This window comes from Hippocampus guttulatus, chromosome 6 (genome assembly GCF_054856545.1).
Source record: "Hippocampus guttulatus isolate MCC_2025c chromosome 6, RoL_Hgut_1.0, whole genome shotgun sequence".
Classification (NCBI taxonomy): domain Eukaryota; kingdom Metazoa; phylum Chordata; class Actinopteri; order Syngnathiformes; family Syngnathidae; genus Hippocampus; species Hippocampus guttulatus.
Window position 1 is genome coordinate 13,485,930 of NC_141266.1, and position 16,512 is coordinate 13,502,441.

The 16,512-nt window shown below is 40.8% G+C and overlaps 1 protein-coding gene across 3 annotated transcripts in view; it reads left to right on the forward strand.

Annotated features, from left to right (window-relative positions):
* The window catches only part of fhod3b (formin homology 2 domain containing 3b), a 97,860-nt gene that overhangs the window by 38,687 nt on the left and 42,661 nt on the right, over positions 1-16,512 (forward strand). For all 3 annotated transcript variants that reach the window (XM_086114696.1, XM_086114697.1, XM_086114699.1), the window contains exons 4-5: positions 10,060-10,127; positions 16,080-16,185. In XM_086114696.1, the coding sequence (XP_085970822.1) occupies positions 10,060-10,127; positions 16,080-16,185 (174 nt within the window). The remainder of the gene's footprint in view (positions 1-10,059; positions 10,128-16,079; positions 16,186-16,512) is intronic.

Here is a 16,512-nt window from a genome sequence, read left to right on the forward strand (position 1 = left end):
CTGTGTTGTCTTGGTATGGTTCCAAACAAACTCGCAGCCTGTTCCGGACATATTTATTCCACTTAGCCATCAGGATTCAATCCCATTCGCCATTTATTTTTCTTGTTGTTGCGTAACCCATTATGATGCATTCTCACCATATATTTCTACCATGGTGTTTTTTTTGTTTTGTTTTTTTAACCTTGCACACGAGTTATACAAACGAGAACTGAACTAAAAGTAAGCATTTGTAAAAAATAAATAAATAAATAAATAATAATAATAATAATAATAATAAATAAAACTAGTAAAAATGAACAAAGTTGCCCTGAAAACTCATTAAAACTAACTAAAATAAAAACTGAATCCTGCCCACTGATTTGCAGGATGAAGACTCATCATTTCCTCTTCCTTTGCCGACTTTGCCTCATGGGCTTTCATCACTTCCTCCTAATTTGCAGTCAATCAATGCAGCCTCCCTTTTTATTTATTTATGTTTTTTTATATTTTTCACCGGGTCAGTTTTGGAGACAGTATGAGTAAAATTGCACATCGTGAAAGCAACTTTTGGCGAGACAGTAAATGCTTTTTAGTGTCTTCGTTATTCATTTATTGTTTTGTTGTTGTATGACTTATTTTTGCTCCGCGTGCAGAACTTTGCATCCAGCGGTGATTGTTTTCAAGTGCTCCATAAGTACAGTTGAGTTAAGTTGAGGGACAACGATATATATCGCCCACACCGATACGACACTGCAAGATTGCCATTTATTCTTTGGTATGTGTGCCCGTTGTTGCAGCCATGCGTAAAGCTTCCCCCCCCTGCTGAGTAGTGATCAAAGTCCAGACGCTGAATGTCTTCTTCCGTCCCCTTGGTGGAAACGCAAAGCCTGTTAACTCAACTCTTCCTCGGTCATAAAAACACCAGAGAGAGACTGTCTTCGCGAGGCTGATTGTGCAAAAGAAACATGGAAAGAAAAGCACATTTCAAATTGTGCAATGTTAATACTAATGAATTATAGCTCCTGTAATGCCTTGTGCATGGTGGTAAGGCCAATATGCCTCTACTTTTGCTGTTAAAGGCTGCCAAGAACGTCTTATCTTTGTCAGAGACACAAGACGCTAAAAAACGGTTTGTGAGCACCATTTGTCATCCTCCTGCCATGAATGTCTTAAGTCACAGTAAATTTTGTTGACATACTTTTTCACTGCTTCGGATCATAATCTTGGCAAAATCTCAGATGTTGACACCCTGACTGATTTTAGCCAAACACATCCAGTAAATGGAGAAATCACCATATTCTGTCTTGCCCGAAGACGGCAGAGTCTGTCGTGCTGTGAATCAGAACACCTTTTTTTTTTCCACGCTTTTGGGATGCATGACTGGCTCCTATCGAGGGGTGTCCAAAATCTTGACATTTTGCTCTTTAATGCTTCGACATGTTTGTTGGGATGCAGGTATGTCTCCACGCTTCAAGCAAGTACATGATCTCTAATTTCACTTTGTAATGCTGCAGATATTTCAGAATGCCTGTTTTTGAGGATTGTCAATGTTTTTTTTTCCCACTTTCTACTTTTAGACTTTGCTTGTGTGTCTTTTTTGTCCACTGTAATCCGTCCACAGGATTCGTCCATCCCAATCTATACACTTGGATTGAATCACGGGTTTTAATGGCAAAAATCAGTCAGCAGTCTACGTCTGAAGACAGCAGGCAAACGTGTTTGAAACAAAATAGTTAAGAGACAGCGTGGGTGAGATTATTATCATTGGCTTGCCAAGCAAATATTTAATCCTTATCTAGCAGCACCAGCTGGAGTGGGGAAATGTCTAATATGATCTACCTGGGGTAAAACAGAAAACGTATCAGTCATGAGAAGTTAGTCCTCTCGAAAAGCTTCCAGTTTGACACCACAGTTCCCCGATTCATCTGATGGACGCAACGCTTATCTAACCAAAATAACGGGCAAAAGTTGTCCGTTGGAAATGTTAATCTTGTTCCATTTGTTCACTGTTCATTGAGATGTCAGCCATTTCAAATGCAAGCAAGACTTTCCTGGTTGTTTAAATTGCTCTAAGCTATTGTTGCAAGCCTCACATGGCTTTTCTCTTTAGGTGTCTCTGATAGCTGCTAAGCTGACCCACTCCCAGACTTTGCCACCTGTCAGCAGTCACATAGCACTTCACACCATTTTAGCATAGCGAAGCTGGTGCCGAGGCGAAGGAATGCAACATGACAGGGCATCCACGCAAGGCCAAGATTGCAGTGATAGCTCAAGATCGCATATTATGCGCTCGGAATAACATGAATGCCTCATTTTACGTCTGCGGTTAACCGCCAGAGATTTTTTTTTTTTTTAAATGAAGCTCATTTATCACTGAATGTCTTCTGTGGATTATTTGCAAAACCTTTCACCGTTTCAGAGGCACATCCAGAAGGGGGACGTTTCCATACTATGAAAACAAAGTCATGAGCTGGCTTGTTGGGTGACTGTTGTCAGTGGTCGCTGGATCAAAGTGAATGGCTTTAACTACACACAGCCAGGAAAAGAGATATTACATTGCACCTGAGAACATATCAATCTGAACCTTTGCTACATATCTTGTGCATAATTGGGCACTGGCTTGCAGCATGTAAAGCCTGGGTGTTCTTCACTCTGGCACAGACCGTATTGAAATTTCCCTTGGCTTTTAAGTACAGAAGATACTCCGATTCACCCGTAAGTGCAATTAAGAATCTTCAATCAAGCTTCATTGTGTCAAATAGTTTCAACTTGTTTTCCACTAATTCAGAATCGCAACTCTCCGGTACAAAAATGACTACCGAATGATTTCCCGTCTTTCACTGAGCAAACGGGAGACAACACAATGTCTCGCAAAAAAAAACAATAACAACAAAAAAAAAAAAATGCATGATAACTGGATCATTGGATAGTGGGAGGCTGGATACACTTTGTTGTTTTGACAGTTTTGTCAATATGAAACGGACTTTGTAGGAACAGCTAGAAGTCAGAAGAACACTGTATGAAATCAGGATGCAAAGTCACAAAAGTGTGTGTGTGTGTGTGTGTGTGTGCGGTGTGTGTGTATGTGTGTTGTGTGTGTATGTGTTGTGTGTGTGTTGGGTGTGTGTGTGTGTTGTGTGTGTGTGTTCACTCAGAGCTGAATATGCTGTAGATGTGATCTCAGCACAACAGTGTCCACGGGATGGTGTGCAGTGGTGCTTTCCCCCCCCCCCCCCCCCCCAACGTGTCTGGTGGTTGACATTTGTAGGGAGCAAAGACAGTTAGACAGGAAGCCAAGAGGAGTAAATCAATAGGTTTGGTCTTCTTTTTTTCCCCCCAACATTGGGGAAACAAAGGCTTGAAATGTAATTGCACATTGTGAAATGAAACATTTTAATTGCTCTGACCATAAAATGAAACTCCAGTAAATCATTTTTTTTTGTCAGCCTCCTTTATTTGTTACAAAGGAAACGAGTGGTGCAGACTGAACGCATCTGATATTTCTGCGCAATGCAAAAACCCGTCAGCTTCAATGAACTGAGTAGTTTAACTGACACGGTTACAGAAATCAAGTTCACGACCATCATCTGGAGGTGGTTAGGTTACCACAACTTTTTAACGCATTAGATGATTTGATTTAGCTGTGGTACAGCTGGACCTGACAGACGGCCACCCGGAGCCCCTCCCCCAATCGGACCGGCCTCAAACGCTGATCCGCTAGTTTGTATGTGTGTCAGGCTTTTGTCTGGTGCGCTGAATAGTTGCGTGCCTTAGGTCGGTATCTGTGTCAGCGGTGCTTAGCACGGGGAAACCCTGCTGAGGAGGTGAATCGAGGGCAGTGGGTTACATTAAATAAAAACAGAGGAGAGAAAAGGGCCCGGGTACTCAAGGGTGAGGGTTAATGTGGCTCACCTGGTAAGAAAGCACTCCTTTGGCGGGCAGGTAATGAACATTTTGCCTGCCCTCGCATTCGCCTTGCGGTCATGCATCCCTGTGCAGACCCAAGCAAGAGTGTCCTCTATTGAGTCACTCTGACAGCATCAGATAGCATCTTGATGTGTGGTCAAAATACATAGCACAACACAGGCAAAGCAACAGAGCTTTAATCCGCCATGCCTGTCAAGCACCAACGACCTCCTAGTAAGGGCTCTTTGAAGAAAAGGAGCAGACGTCGGCGATATTCAAAGACAAATGTCACTGCTGCCTTCAAGCAGAATTATGGTGACTGACAAAAAAACCTAAACTTTCGCCACGGGTCGTGTGTAAACACGTCAATAAACGCCGCAATCCAATTCCCGCTGGGGCACAATGGGTGCTGTTGTGCTCTGCGGGGCAGGTTTGATGTTTGTATGAACTTGGCTGGGGTATGTCGTTGCATTGAATGGGCCAGGCGGGATCGGGTGTCACGGCCCAGGAACACAACCTCCCGTGCCCGGCTCCCATGAGGAAATCCAGCGATACCTTACCTGTGAGAGAAGTAGAGTTAGAAGAAATTATGCTGGTTTATTTGCACGGTTGTATCGTGGCAAGAGTATTTTCTGAACAGCAGTCCTTGCACCGTCTGCTTGTGATGTGTTTATGATCAAATTATGCGCCAGTTTATGACTTGTTTGGGGGTTTTCATGTCTCCTCCATGTCTCTTGCTTTTTGTGGGCTTTGACTTTCACGCCCCGCGCGTCCTGTGAGGCCTTCCGAAGGCTCCCAGTGGCGGAGGCTTCTTCAATCTGTGTGGCCAGGCTCAGTTTTCTGAAATCTAAACCATCGTCGCCACATGGCTTTCATCATAACATCCAAAGCATTTCCAGGCAACAGGAACAAATTAATGAATGCCTTTATTCCTTTGTGCACATTTTGAGCCATCTGTTTACATGTGAGAGTGAAAGTTCATCTTGGTGCAGGCATTTTCTAAATCCCAGTATGACTTGCCATCAAAAGCCAAACACAGAATGTGAGCTCAGTCTTACCTGCATTGCTGCCAAATAATTTCCACCTGAGTGCTATAATCTGCTTTTATTGACCCTTTATTCACCTTAACTCAGGCAGAAGGGGGCTAATTCCTGGCCAGTATCATGCCAAACGTCAATCTCGGAAGGTCATTTTATTCCCCCCATATATTATTTTATCTTTTTTTTTCCTTCATGAGTTCTGGAAAACTGACTTTTCACCAGCGTTTCAAACTGGCAGGAATGTGGCAATCGAAATGTGCTTTATTTGGTCACAGGGTCTCCACTAGGTATAGTCACCTTTATTGTAGCCTACATTTTGGACTATTTTCCACTACAAAAAAAGTACTTGCGGCAAACTATCAAATCCAGACAGTATTAAGACATCAGAATGAAAAAAAATGCTAAACAACAGCAATGGACAAGTTTCATCTATTCCTCTGTATTTGTCACATATTTGGCACAGCAACATTTTTAGCTGCCAAAATGACTCGGTAGCATTATTCTTGAGTAGATCCTGGCGTTAAATGAAGAAGAAGAAGAAGAAAAAAAAAGAAAGTACAACAAAGCGGCTCATTTCTGTGTCAACGTGGCACAGCGCTCAGTGCCTGAACCCGGAGGACTTTGAATCATTTTCAAATCCAAAATGTTTGATAATGCTGGGGTCCAAGTTGTTGGTTTTCACTGCCATTTTCTATTTCTAATTACTTTTCTCACTTTTAATCAATGGTCAACCCTGCCCTCCCCAAAAAGAATCCAACTTTTTTTCTTGACAGGGAAAATTATCATGTCATCCATTGTCATTTGTTACGATTCGTCTTTGCTTTAAATTAACAAAGAGGACAGACAAAAGTTTATTGATGTTGCCATGACTGTAATAAAACTACTTGGGAAAAAAATCATACAGGTGGAGGATTTTATTTCTCCTGACTACTCCAAAAACAACCGAACTCTAAATGTTGGCAGGTTATGTCAGCAAGTTACTTAAAGTAACACAGCCCTTAAGGAATAAACGGCTAAATGGAGGATGGCAAGAATGATGCATAATGAACCCCAACTCTAATCTACCGGTAAGTGGAATTACTTAATGATTCTTTTCATCATGCATCTACTAAGACCATCTTTCTGCACTGTATTGTTAAAGTTGCACTTTAAACAACAACTTGCTATACTGCACTGTACTGCATGCAGCATTGTCCAGGCCAAAGGACATTCTCGGCCACATCAGACCTGAATGGCCATCGTCACTTATTTCATTCTTTTTTTTTTAACTGCGATCCGGTATTGGCGTCAAAAATGACAAACAAACTGAATTGGAAGCGTCACTGCCCACGGCTATTCTTAGCAAAAGTGACTTTTCACTACTTGCATGGCAGTCTCCCGATGTTTTCTGCCTTTAAGCGTGAATAGCAAAGCACATTCCATATGATTAAAACTGCCCTGCTACAGCACCATGCATTATATTGCAGGTTACTGTATAATGATGTTGCCTTTTCTTATCTGTAGTGTTGTATCTCAGAAGATGGGACTTTGTGTTGCAATTTAAGAGTTTAAAAAATCAGGAGTACGACTTACTTTATGGCACGAGGATTTACTCATAGCATATAATTAGACTCAACCTACTACTAAATCAAAAATATGTATTGAATAAATCAGCAAGCTGTAAATGATTCAGGCTTATTATGCAGCCCAATTATGGTTTATGCACGGTCGTTCAAAAGATGAAGCCAAAATGATATTGCCTGCCCCAAACATATGCTATCACTTTCGCTTTGTTTGGGCTCTTTTTCCGAGATTTGCATTGAGACAATAAAAAAGCCCCGACAAATGCAGTAAGCCATTAAGTTGGAAGTTTCAGCTGGTTTCAGGTAAACATAACTGTTAGAGTTGGGGTCCTGAAACATTAAGCTCTGCGGTTTCGTCGCTGGCAAGAAAAAAGCCTGCTCTTCGGTGTGTATCCGTGCCAAACGGTATGGAGCTATTCTCCACTGAGCTATTTCTCATTAGAGATGGGCCTCTGAGCCCTTCATCAGAGGGTGCACTGTTGACAGGGACAGGGAAAAGATCTGTCTGTTCCTGCAGATGTGCCTTATTTAGTGCCGGCAAGGAATAACTTTCTGACATTTTTATTGCAGTCCAGAATAAAGGGCCTCAGAGAGAGAGAACGACTCTTGAGTGTATGGCTACAGGAAGATGGAATCATGCACAAGTGCTTCTGGATTTGCAGAAGGCCACTCGGTGTCAAGTCAGGTGCTGATGCATCGCTGTCATTGGGGCTTGCTGCCATCTGGTCACAGTCACTTCTTAAGCAGAGCTGGGTGTCAGTTCGTTGTTGGCTGATTTACATTCAATATTCGCGAGGAGGAGCAGTCCAATTTCGGACTTAAACACGAGAGTGAAAGGGAAAATAACTGTGCTGTCTTTTCACCTAGGTGATCACACCTCATTCAGTTTCAGACATTGGAATCTATACATTAAAACACATGCTGAAAAATTAAAAGATGGAACGAAATTGTCGTGCCTGTTTCTTTTGTCTCCAGCAGGTGGCAGTGGAGAGCTCAGGCACGTGCTGTTTTTAAAAGCTCAGTTCTCGCCACCAATGTGCAGCTTTCCCGCAGCTTCCAGATTTATTGTTTGCGGATGCTGTTGCCTGTGACTGGGATATTTTCCATAAAAGACCAGCGCTGCTCATTAGCTGTTTCAACCATGTATGGAACTGAACGTGAAAAACATTTTACGCTCCGATTCACTTATACGTAATACCATAAATCAGAATCAGGGAAAGTTGTTATGCGGACAAGAACAGTTTGCATTTCAGCAACCAGGTTCATTCATTTGAAGACTCTCAACCAAATATGGTTTAATTTAAGTTATTTATTAGACAAATTATTTGTATCGCATATTTTTTTATTGTGAGCAGTCAAACCCTTTGGTTAAACACATTTGTGGCAAGGTTCCAGACTCTGGAAGTGCAAAGTGCAGAAATGGGGGAACAAGCAGATTGAGATGGCCGCAGATGGGCAAGTTGTTGGTCAGCAATTAGGACCCGAGAGCTATGTTTGTTGTTGGCAGGTTGCTGGAAGAGTGCGGACGTGCAGGGGAGCGTGAGCAAAGTGACTCGTCAAGATATTCCGAAAAGGTCTCAAGCAAAAATATACTGAGTGGTTAGATATAGACTCCTTGTAGAGCTTTGACAATTCATTTGCGTAGTGGCATCTGAGCTTGGCTTGAGAAGGGGACCAGATTGAGATTGGGCAACAGCTGCTGAGCGATTCTGGCGCAGCACACCTGAAAGGACTCAGTCACATGCACACGAATCCACAATATGGAGCTGAGACAGCAGACCTGACAGTTTGCAGTTAATCCTTTAGATGCTCGCTTAGCTAAAGCCTGACAAGATTTGTTGTGTCTTACGCGACACCTCAAAGTTTAAACTCCAACTTTGGTTTGACCTTCGAGTCTTATTTCTCCACAAAGTTTTGGTCGCAAAAAAGGATTCATTTTGGTGAATTACAATCTGGAATTTGCATTTGTAGTTCCAAGTAAAAGTGTACAATACTTTACTCAAATGTTGTGTCGGGACTCAAGCTGTGCAATTGAACAGATCAATGCTGGAATCCAATTTGACCAAAAAATAAATTTAACATACACAAACACAGATGGGTAAAAGTGCCGTGGAGAGAAACGCTGCGAATTGAAGAAAATCCACTCATGGGAATAAATTAATACACGTTCATGGAACAACTATTAAAATGTAAGTTGTACTGTACTGGAAATGAAGGTCAGTGCTTCTGTAATGTTTAGGCCAGCAGAGAAGGCTTTGTTGGCCCAGATGGCCCGCCACCATTATTACGATGACTCTTAGTAGAGCATTCAACTACCACCACCATTAGCCTGGCAAATGTTGACCAAAGTGGGGGAAGAGATCCTGTAAAGATCACCGCCATGATCACACTTTTGTCCTTTGTACAACGTGTTGAATCACACCTGGAGCTTCTGGGTCATCCAGCCGATAAACCAAGATAAAACGGTTGTCCCCTTGGGGGGTAATGAGGATGTACACGTTCAAGATCTTGTTTATCTTGAATCATCTTTTTACAAAGTATGTCGCGATATGATGTTGCACGATTGTTGCATCAGTGAGCCTATGCATACGGTGGGAAAAAGCTGTGTGTCATCGGAAAGGCACCCTCAAAGACATCAAGCTCAGCCTGCTTATTCTGTCTGGTCCGGTGTCTGGAAGTAGACTATGTGTGCCCACAGAACTGGCAGCCGACATACATCCTCTCTCTTTCTCCCTCTGTTCATCCGCTAAAGGGATTTACTCGCTTGCTGCGATGGCCAGCAACAATCATGAATGGGAACCTTTTGCTAGGAAGCCCAATCGTATGCTGTTTGTAAAGAACAGTCGCTCGAATGCCATACTGTGTGTGTGTTTCTGCAGTGCAACATAGAAGCATGTCTCAGAGAGAGAGAGACAGAGACAGAGAGAGAGAAAGAGATACTGTCCAGTCCAACAAGAAGCGGGAGAGTAGACACTGCATGAGGCAGTTAGTTGCTGTATCTGCAGCAGCGCTTCTGCTGAGTCAGAGAGCTTTCAAGAGCACTGATGGGACGTCTCAGAATGCGCTCAACACTGCCACTCTCTGGCAGCTGTGCAGGCTGCTTGCAGGGTGACAGACGACCAAAAGTTGTTGCAGGAAATGTTCACGACCATTAGAGGGACCCACGCGGCTTTCGGCATCTTTCCATAACTGATTAATGAGAAGATTGTTCCTTAGCCATTGTGGTGTTTCTGCCATGAATTTGCATAATCACAAGCTGCGCATTCAGCACCGTCAGCAGGAAACTACTCACTAACTCTACCCAGATGTGGCGTCTGCTCTTCTTTTTGTCTCACGGCATATTTTTCACATTTGGCTACTCTGGAATAATTGCAGCGATTGAAAGTCGGCGGACACAATGGAGTTATTTGTTATTCATGGCACACTGCGTCCACTTTAACCACTGTTCATAAGCGTCTCTTTTAGGTTAGGACAAAACAAATTTGTCTTATTTATTCATCATTTGCTTTGTGACAACATGATGGGAGGTTTCCACATGTGTGACTGATTCATCTCCTTTGCCCTCCATACAGAAAAACTCTACAACTCCAGCGGAAGGGAGCTGAGGAGAGCCCTCTTCTCCCTCAAGCAAATCTTTCAGGTAATTCACCCTTTTCAGCAGCCGGTTTCTTCCACTTCCACACTGGTAGTAACAATCACGTACCTATGGTAAAGCTGTTATGGAAGCAGTTTAAGCCCCTCCAGGGAAGGGAAGGGGCCTTGATGGCCCCGCGGTGTTGGGCCGCTCTCTTCCATGCCCCACATCTGAATGCTGGGCCTCATCACAACATGCCCCAGCTGGGCTTTAAATAACAATGTTACTGACAGGTGAGAGTTGCAGGTGGTTTTGTCATTGGGGATAAAATTGTCCTGGCAATGGATGAATTGCTGGCGTCGAGTAGAATCTTTGTACATCCAAATTCAGCCATTTTTCGGGCGACCCCAAAAATGGTTTGTTCAACCCGACATACTGAGAGCGCCAGCCATTTTCAACACTTGATTGGTCAATAATTTGGAAAAAAATTAACCTCACACGTGACCAACAGTATTTGTGGAAAAAAAATTAATTGACCGAATTGTGACATCAGTGTCAGCAGACAAAATTAGATAAAATAGCTGATACTGTAGCCAGAGAGCCTCATCCTCACAAATAATAATAATATAATAATAATAATAGATTTTATTTATAAGCGCCTTTCAAGACACCCAAGGACACTTTACAATAACAAATGTCTACTAAGAGTGTATGTCATAACCAATTTAAACAAACTTTTGAGTTATGGCCGAGAAGCGCAAACAGTACAAGCCTTTAAAACAAGAAGCCTAAAAAGCGACCCCCCCACCTCCCCTTTTTACATATCATTGCTGTTGGCCGGAAACCCGATGTGTCCAAATATGTTCAAATTCATGTTTGTTTTTCACAAATCGACAGCAATGGTCCGTGGACGTGTCATGTTATTTTTACGCATCATTCAGAAGATTGAAAGTGTGAGTGTTAGTTAGACAACAGACAGACAATAATTTGTTAAAATAATAGATACATTTGAGTACGTCTGTATTGTTACAAATGGATAGCTGTAAAGATTCAGTGGAGAAGGAAGTGAATCAACCACAACGGTAAGTGCGTACAGATTCTTTTCTAATCTTTTCTAATTGTTGCATTGCTTAGTCAGCTCACAGTTTTTTTATTTAAAGCATCACCCAGGCCACTAAAACCTTTAAAACAGAGCTTGGGAAAATGATGTAATCACTGTCATTTGCTTTGTGAAGTAATAAAGCCTTTTCATCCTGTTGGGGTTGATGTGAGTGTAGTTTGTCCTACCACTTTAAATAAAAACTGTGGAGTCAATTAGCCACTTTTTACAGTGTCGAATCAGTGATTGTACATCATTTTGTGGTGGTGTTTTGTTCACGTTGCTGCGCAATATAGCAATGTAATGTATAATACCAATTCATGCTATTTGGTAACTCAAGCAAGATGACTCTTTAAAAATAATTTCCTGATGACAAGTTGTGATTTTTGAAGATGTGAGGATTTCACCCGAAGGTGACGGTATGCTTTACATTTCGAATAACTTGATTGTCACGTTTCACTATGCATTGTTTTTATCACTGTGTATGTGCTTGGTTTTGATTGCTGAAACAAGATTCTAAACATTTTCACCAATTTTAACGATGTTAAGAGACCCCACACCTGATGGGGAAAAAAAGAGCCTCATACTTAGGGTGACCAACAAAGCACATGATCCATATAATGTGAAAGTGGACTTCTCATTAATGACATAAGTGACCACCTACCTGTTTTTGCAGTTTTTCATAATTATTTTGATAGAAAAGCTAAGTCAACAACTCACATAACAGAAATAAGACTAAGAACCCAACGCTCCACCGACGCCTTTAAGCAAGACCTAGAAAAACAAAACTGGACCGAGGTCTACTCAAACGAAGACCCAAATACAGCGTTTGAAGTATTTCAGTCTACCATAATCTCCTTATATGATAAACATTTTCCATTAACTAAAGTCTCCAAAAAGTATAAAGACCCAAGTAAGCCATGGATAACGAAAGGCATAGAAAACGCATGTAAAAAGAAAAACAATTTATATAAATTGTTTTTAAAATTGAGAACTGAAGAAGCAGAAAAAAAATATAAGACCTATAAAAATAAACTAGTAAATATTATAAGAACCAGTAAAAGAGATCATTATCATGCACTATTAGAGCAGAATAAAAGTAACACACAAGAAATATGGAAGATACTTAACCAAGTAATCAGAAATAGTCCTAAAAAATGGATTATCCAGAGTATTTTATCAAAGGCAAAAATACTATTTTGGAAAAAACTGCAGAAATAGCAACTGAATTTAATGAGTATTTTGTCAACATCGGCAGTAACCTAGCAAAACAAATTCCTGATCCAACAAACTTGTTTGAAATAGATAGATATGTAGAAAAAAACTCCTCCATGATGTTCCTTACTGCTGTAAAACAAGAAGTATCAGATATTATAAAAACTTTTAAAAATAAAAAGTCAACTGATTGCTTTAATATTGACATGACAATAATAAAGCAGATTATAGAATATGTAGTGCGACCTTTCACGCACATATGCAACCTGTCATTCAAAGCTGGTATCTTTCCATCAAAAATGAAAATTGCTAAAGTTATTCCAATCTATAAAAGTGGAGAAAGACATCGGTTTACAAATTATAGACCAATATCACTACTACCACAATTTTCAAAAATATTAGAAAAACTATTTTCTCGCAGACTTGATAGCTTTATACAAAAGCATGCGCTGTTAAGTGAGAATCAATATGGCTTCAGGGAAAAACGGACCACCTCAATGGCAGTTATGGAGTTTGTGGAAGCAATAGCCACTAATATAGACAACAAAGAAGTTACTGTTGGGGTTTTCCTAGATCTAAAAAAAGCTTTTGACACAATAGATCACAGTATATTATTGAAAAAACTAGAAAGATATGGCATTAGAGGTGTAGCTTATAAATGGATAAAAAGTTATTTAGAAAACAGATATCAGTACGTGCAACTCAACAATAAAAAAACGAATCAACTGAAAATCACTCACGGAGTTCCTCAGGGGTCAGTGCTTGGTCCAAAACTATTCATCTTATATATAAATGATATCTGCAAGGTCTCAAAACAATTTAAATGTGTCCTATTTGCTGATGATACAACTTTCTACTGTTCTGGAATAAATCTCAAACAGCTCCTGACAACCGTAGAAAACGAATTAAACAAATTAAAAAAACTGGTTCGACAGAAATAAATTGTCACTTAACCTGAAAAAATCGAAGTTAATTGTTTTTGGCACAAGACCAATCAAACACCAAGCTAAAATTATGGTAAACTCAATTGAGATAGAAAGAGCGTATGAAACCAAGTTTCTCGGATTAGTAATAGACTCAAAACTATGTTGGAAGCCACATATCGATAACGTAAAAAGAAAAATAGCCAAAACCGTAGGGATCCTCTACAAAACCAAGGAAGTGCTAAATAAGAGATCTTTGTACACATTATACACTTCATTATTATTACCATATATGACCTACTGTGTGGAAATATGGGGAAATGCCTGCAAAACAAACACACTCCCTATTCTCAACCTACAAAAAAAAGCAATTCGAATTATTAATAGATCAAAATATACGGAACCCACAAATCCACTATTTATCAAATTAAATACGATGAAATTTTATGACCTGGTTGACTTTAAAACCGCCCAATTAATGTACAAAGCACACAATAACCTGCTCTGCCAAAACATTCAGAAGTTTTTCGAAATTCGAGAAAGCAGCTATGATTTAAGAGGTACCAACTTATTCAAAAAACTCAAAACAAGAACAAACATCAAGCAAAGAAGTGTATCTATCAAAGGTGTTAATCTGTGGAATAATCTCGAAACGGACCTGAAAATGAGTAAATCGCTTGCTGAGTTCAAAAACAAATTCAAAAAAATAGTACAAACAACCTACATCAATCAGAGTTAAAATGATAAATTCAAAACATTAAATATAATGATAAATCAGAACTAAGTTGATAAATAGAGAAAGGTATATAAATATCCATTATGAATACAAGAGAAAATTGACACAAGAGTGTCAGGGTGTGGAAGTATATAATCCCGATACAAACCAAAAGTTGTAAAAATATCACGGTTAAGGGTAAAGTATGAGCCTTAATGGAGACTTCTTTCTTCTTACTTTTTTCTTTTCTGATTGATATAAAAATGATTTATTAGATACAATCACATAACGGGGTAGGACTAGATAAGTTTTTTACTTCCTCCTACTCCCTTGAACATAATAACTGTGTTGAATGAAGATTGATTTCTTTCTTTTTACTTTTTTTATCTACCTTATTTTCTGTCAAATTATTACTGTATATATGTTTTATGTTCAATAAACCAACAAACAACAATAATCACGTCTCAGCAGTCACGAGTCTTCGACCCCAAACTCGGAAGTTTAACCATAGTATCTGACCTGTAAGACGAACACGAGGCCATCAGGCCATCCACACTGCGATAAAATGCAAAGATGGAGTAGTTGTAGAAATGGAAGAATCTTGCAAGTGCATTGCAGTTGAGAAACTCTGCTCCCATGATGATGGATGAGTTGGTAGACATGTTAGATAGACATAGACATCCCCCACCGCAACCAGTTGCTCCTTTATTTGTGTCCGGCAACAGCGCTGCATTCAGGTCGAGCATTAGCATTTATGATTGCCTGACTATTCGAATTGCGTCAGAAAAATCACTCTGAACACACGCCTAGCTTCGGTAAACCTTTTAGAGACATCTGCGCGTCAGTGAGGTTTGCTCACTCTGATCATGAGGAGACAGAAAGTTCCGAATTCGGCCTGATATTTGATCCATGTGCACTCCTTGCTTTCCACTTTAAATCATCATCCTACCAAACACGTTTTGCACCTCAGCCACACAGTTAAAAGCACATTTTGATAAGTTAGTGTGGACTGAATGAGCCTGACCTCAACCCCATTAAACAACTTTGTGATGAATTAAAACCACAATGGGCTGTGAGCGGACCGTTGTCCTTGTTTAAGGAATCTGTAATCAAAAGGGTTGGCGGGGGCAACGCTCATGGCTTGGCTTTTTGACCACAACAGGTGAAGTCAATGTTAAATAGCATAAACCGATGGTTTTAAGTCGAGATTTTCCCCACTCACATTCCAACACTCACCTATAGCCACACAATCTGTGTTAGTGACTGAAAGACGAGATGGTTCCTACAAGCTGCCGAAATAAGTTTCCTCCATATGCTCACTCGCTCTGATGCAGTGACTCACCAATACTGCTGCAGCTGGCTGAAAGGCTCGGCTGAGAAATATATTTTCTTAAGTAAATGATGCTATTTGCCCCTCGGTGACTCATGGATGAAATTCCTACTAAATCGGTTCCATTAAGGTTTCTTGGCAAAGCTCTTCTCTTGCCAATATATCCCAAAGCCAGAACTCCCATCTGTTTAGTGCTGTTCAGATGAACAGGTATGAACACGGCAAACAAATCCGGTGCTCACCAAATGCACTGATTTCAGACCTCCTGCAAGAGATGACTTCAAAGATGGTTCATATGTCAGAAATCGGAGCTTGGTCCGCTTCAGCCTGCATCTGCATCAGTTTAAATTGCACCATCAAAGTCTCTAGCCATCCTTCTTTGTATCCCGCGATGTACTGTGTACAGAGTAGGGCAACAACGTTCATGATAGCATCGGCAGCTAACATGACAGAACGATATATGAGCAGAATGCTCTCACCAGGTTCAAATGCAATATGATGAGGAGGTGAAGGAGGAACGTAGTCTTACTCAGTTAGCACTTCAACAGTAGTCAGAAAGGAAACTTACGTCTCTCCGATAACTAGATGCATGTCTACATTTTTTGGGGTTGCACAGCCCAAGGTTGTTTGAATGAGCTACCAACAGTAAGTACCACTAAGTTCAGAAATATCGTAAGTTAGGGTTATTGTAAATTTTGCTGACATTATTGACTTGTCTTTCATCTCTCCTGTTTAGGATGACAAAGATCTGGTGCATGAGTTTGTGGTGTCCGAGGGACTGACTTGTCTGATCAAAGTGGGTGCTGAAGCTGACCAGAACTACCAGAATTACATCCTCAGAGGTACACGAGTGTCAGAACCGCACGGTATTCGATTACATTGTCACACTTACGCTTTGGGTCAGAAGGAGGACTTACCCAATCAATCCCCAAACAGTTGTTTTTCCATAAACCTGCCCAGAGCCATGTGTTTACGATGTCAATTGATAGCTCGGCTGTATGACCTTCTCATATGAAAAAGCCATATGAAGTCATGTTGAGGCCTAGTTTAGGGGCTGGTTCATTTATCAGTCCCCTGGTAGTGAAGATGAGAGACCGTATGCTTTCAGTCCGCATGGTAGAGGAGTCACCCACCGGCTGCAGGGTCACGGACATTTTAACTGCCTGACA